General features: G+C 35.7%; 1 protein-coding gene across 4 annotated transcripts in view; it reads left to right on the top strand.

Moving 5' to 3' along the window:
* The window catches only part of LOC125045784 (ARF GTPase-activating protein GIT2-like), a 32,658-nt gene that overhangs the window by 1,280 nt on the left and 28,878 nt on the right, over positions 1–2,500 (top strand). For all 4 annotated transcript variants that reach the window (XM_047643226.1, XM_047643227.1, XM_047643228.1 and 1 more), the window contains exons 2-4: positions 734–867; positions 1,131–1,243; positions 1,975–2,161. In XM_047643226.1, coding sequence (XP_047499182.1) covers positions 734–867; positions 1,131–1,243; positions 1,975–2,161 — 434 coding nt within the window. The remainder of the gene's footprint in view (positions 1–733; positions 868–1,130; positions 1,244–1,974; positions 2,162–2,500) is intronic.

The following is a 2,500-nucleotide window of genomic DNA, read 5'->3' on the forward strand; positions in this document are numbered from 1 at the left end:
TAAATGATATAGTAGCTAATGAGAATGATGTGAAGTTAGCAAGGTATATTTAAAGTAGACAGCATACACGCAAAAGTCCATTCATGGTGCAGTGTTTCCACCAGACTGTGACTTGGAGAGAGTGTATGAGAAACTTCTTGTGTCAAAAAAAAAAAGAGAGAGAAAAAAATTTAATCTCTTTAACAAACCCTTCCCTTTGGTGCTTTGGCAAAGCCCAGTACCCATATTCTGAGCTTATTAACCTCCCTGTCAATTTGAAATCCAATTTGGAGCCAGTCCAGTCTCCTCCTTGCCAAAACCTACTTGGTGGTGTTTTTGTTGGCCTTTGCTAGAGGCACGTAGGCTGCAGTGTCACTTGACGCTGAGTCACTTTTGGGTGGAATTCAAGGTTATTGGGCTTCCTTCATAGATCACTCAAGTAATTTGGGTCAGAACAAATTTTATATATACATATACATATTGAAACCTGTCAGGAACTAGTCAGTGTGATTTACTAAAAAAGTGTTTTAAAGTTTTATGGAAAGGAAATCACCCATATGAATGTTGAAATTGGATGATTCAAGATATAATAAAGTGATACTTTTCATGATATAAAATAATGATTTTTAATTTGAATGTAGTTATGGTAAAGGTTTGATTGTAATAGTAATAGTTTTCAGATTGTTGTTACTATTGTTAATATTAAGATCATCATTGTTGTCGTGCCTTAACATTTTATTATTCATAAATGCAGAGCCAGGCTGGGCATCAATCAACCGTGGGATTCTCATATGTGACGAGTGTTGCAGCGTCCACAGGTCATTAGGCAGGCACATCTCTCAGGTCAAGTCGCTTAAGAAAGGAACATGGAATCCTGTACAACATGCAGTAGGTTGATTTCTGTGTTTTTGTTACAATATTGGTGTGATATACTGTATCGTTAGTTCCCCAATATGGTATTTGTGTTTTCAAGTTGTATAGGTTTTGTTGTAGAGAGAAATAGATCTAACTGATAAAGAATATGTTATATACATTTTGATGTTATCCCTGACCAAAATTAGAGTATATTAAATGATACATAAGAAAATAATTTATTTCTGTGTCAGTTCCTTTCAGTTTTGAAATTCTAAAGTTCATATCTAATATTTCAGCTGGTGCACACACTGTACAGCAGTGGTGCCAACAATATCTGGGAACATACACTCCTGGACCCCAGCGTCGCCAAAACTGGCAGACGCAAACCACACCCCAAGGATCCAGTCCAGTAAGCAATACAAGTTATGTGTGTTTTGTAGGAGTCATGTTTGTAGAAGCTTTTGTTATTTTCTTCAATTAACATTAATCATATAATAACTATTAACCCACTGCCACCAGGCATGGTATGCACATACATGCCATGCCCACTTTATTAATTGTTTCTACACATAGATGGCTACACTTGTACTAAGTCAACATTGAGCCAATTACAAGTACTGCCTGTCTCGCCTGTTTACCCTTTTCCTTGATTTTCTAAAGTATTTTACTTTAGTTTTTATTTCTGTTACTAATGTCTATAACATTATAGTAATTCTAAATTTCTTTAATAAAAATAACACCATTCATTCATGGCATTAGTAAAAAAAAAAAAAAAATCCCACCAATTCAAGGAAAGGTGAAATCCAGTAAGGTCACAAGGTCTACTAATTGACTCCTTTGTGGCTAAGCACTAGCAGAGCCAACTTTGTGCAGAGACATTTCACAAAGAAAAAAAAAACAAAAAAAAAATGAGTACAGTATTTTCCCAGCGTTATTGGGTTAAGAGTTGAAATTTGATGTTCTCTGAATAACTGTTATACTTTTATAGATATTCTTTATTGGTTGTAATCTCTGTAGCTATGCCAGTGTCACTGAGTAGGTTTCAGAATTTCTTGATTGATATTAAATTATCCAGTCTGTTGACGTTTCATGTTCCTCTGCTTTCTCTTTGTTTATATCCTTGCCTCTTCTTCTGAACAGCCCAACCAAAGCTGACTTTATTAGAGCCAAGCACCAGATGTTGTCATTTGTGTACCGGCCATCAAGAGAAGACGTGAGTGAAGATGGGGATGTCAGCCGACAGCTTCATTCCAGTGTGCGAACCTCCAACCTCGAAACCTCATTACGGCTCCTGTCCCAAGGAGCTGACCCAAATTATTATCATAAGGTAAAGTTAGACCTTGTGTCGTATATACACATATACAATCAAGTAAATGTACACAGAAGGACATCCACCATGCACATATGTACACAATATATGTACACAGAAGGACATCCACCATGCACATAGGTACACAATGCTCAAAGGCACATATAAAAAAACACAGTTCTTGCCCATGTAGATGTATATATTCTTAATCAAACATATTCTTATCGATATACAGAAAGCCTCCAATTAGTTAAATGATTACAATCTGTAAAATTAATTATGTAATTGTGTAATAGATCTGTTATTCTCATAAGATTCTTAAGAAATAGAAGGGATTAGATTCACGACTACCTCCTT

This window comes from Penaeus chinensis, chromosome 38 (genome assembly GCF_019202785.1).
Source record: "Penaeus chinensis breed Huanghai No. 1 chromosome 38, ASM1920278v2, whole genome shotgun sequence".
Taxonomy (NCBI): domain Eukaryota; kingdom Metazoa; phylum Arthropoda; class Malacostraca; order Decapoda; family Penaeidae; genus Penaeus; species Penaeus chinensis.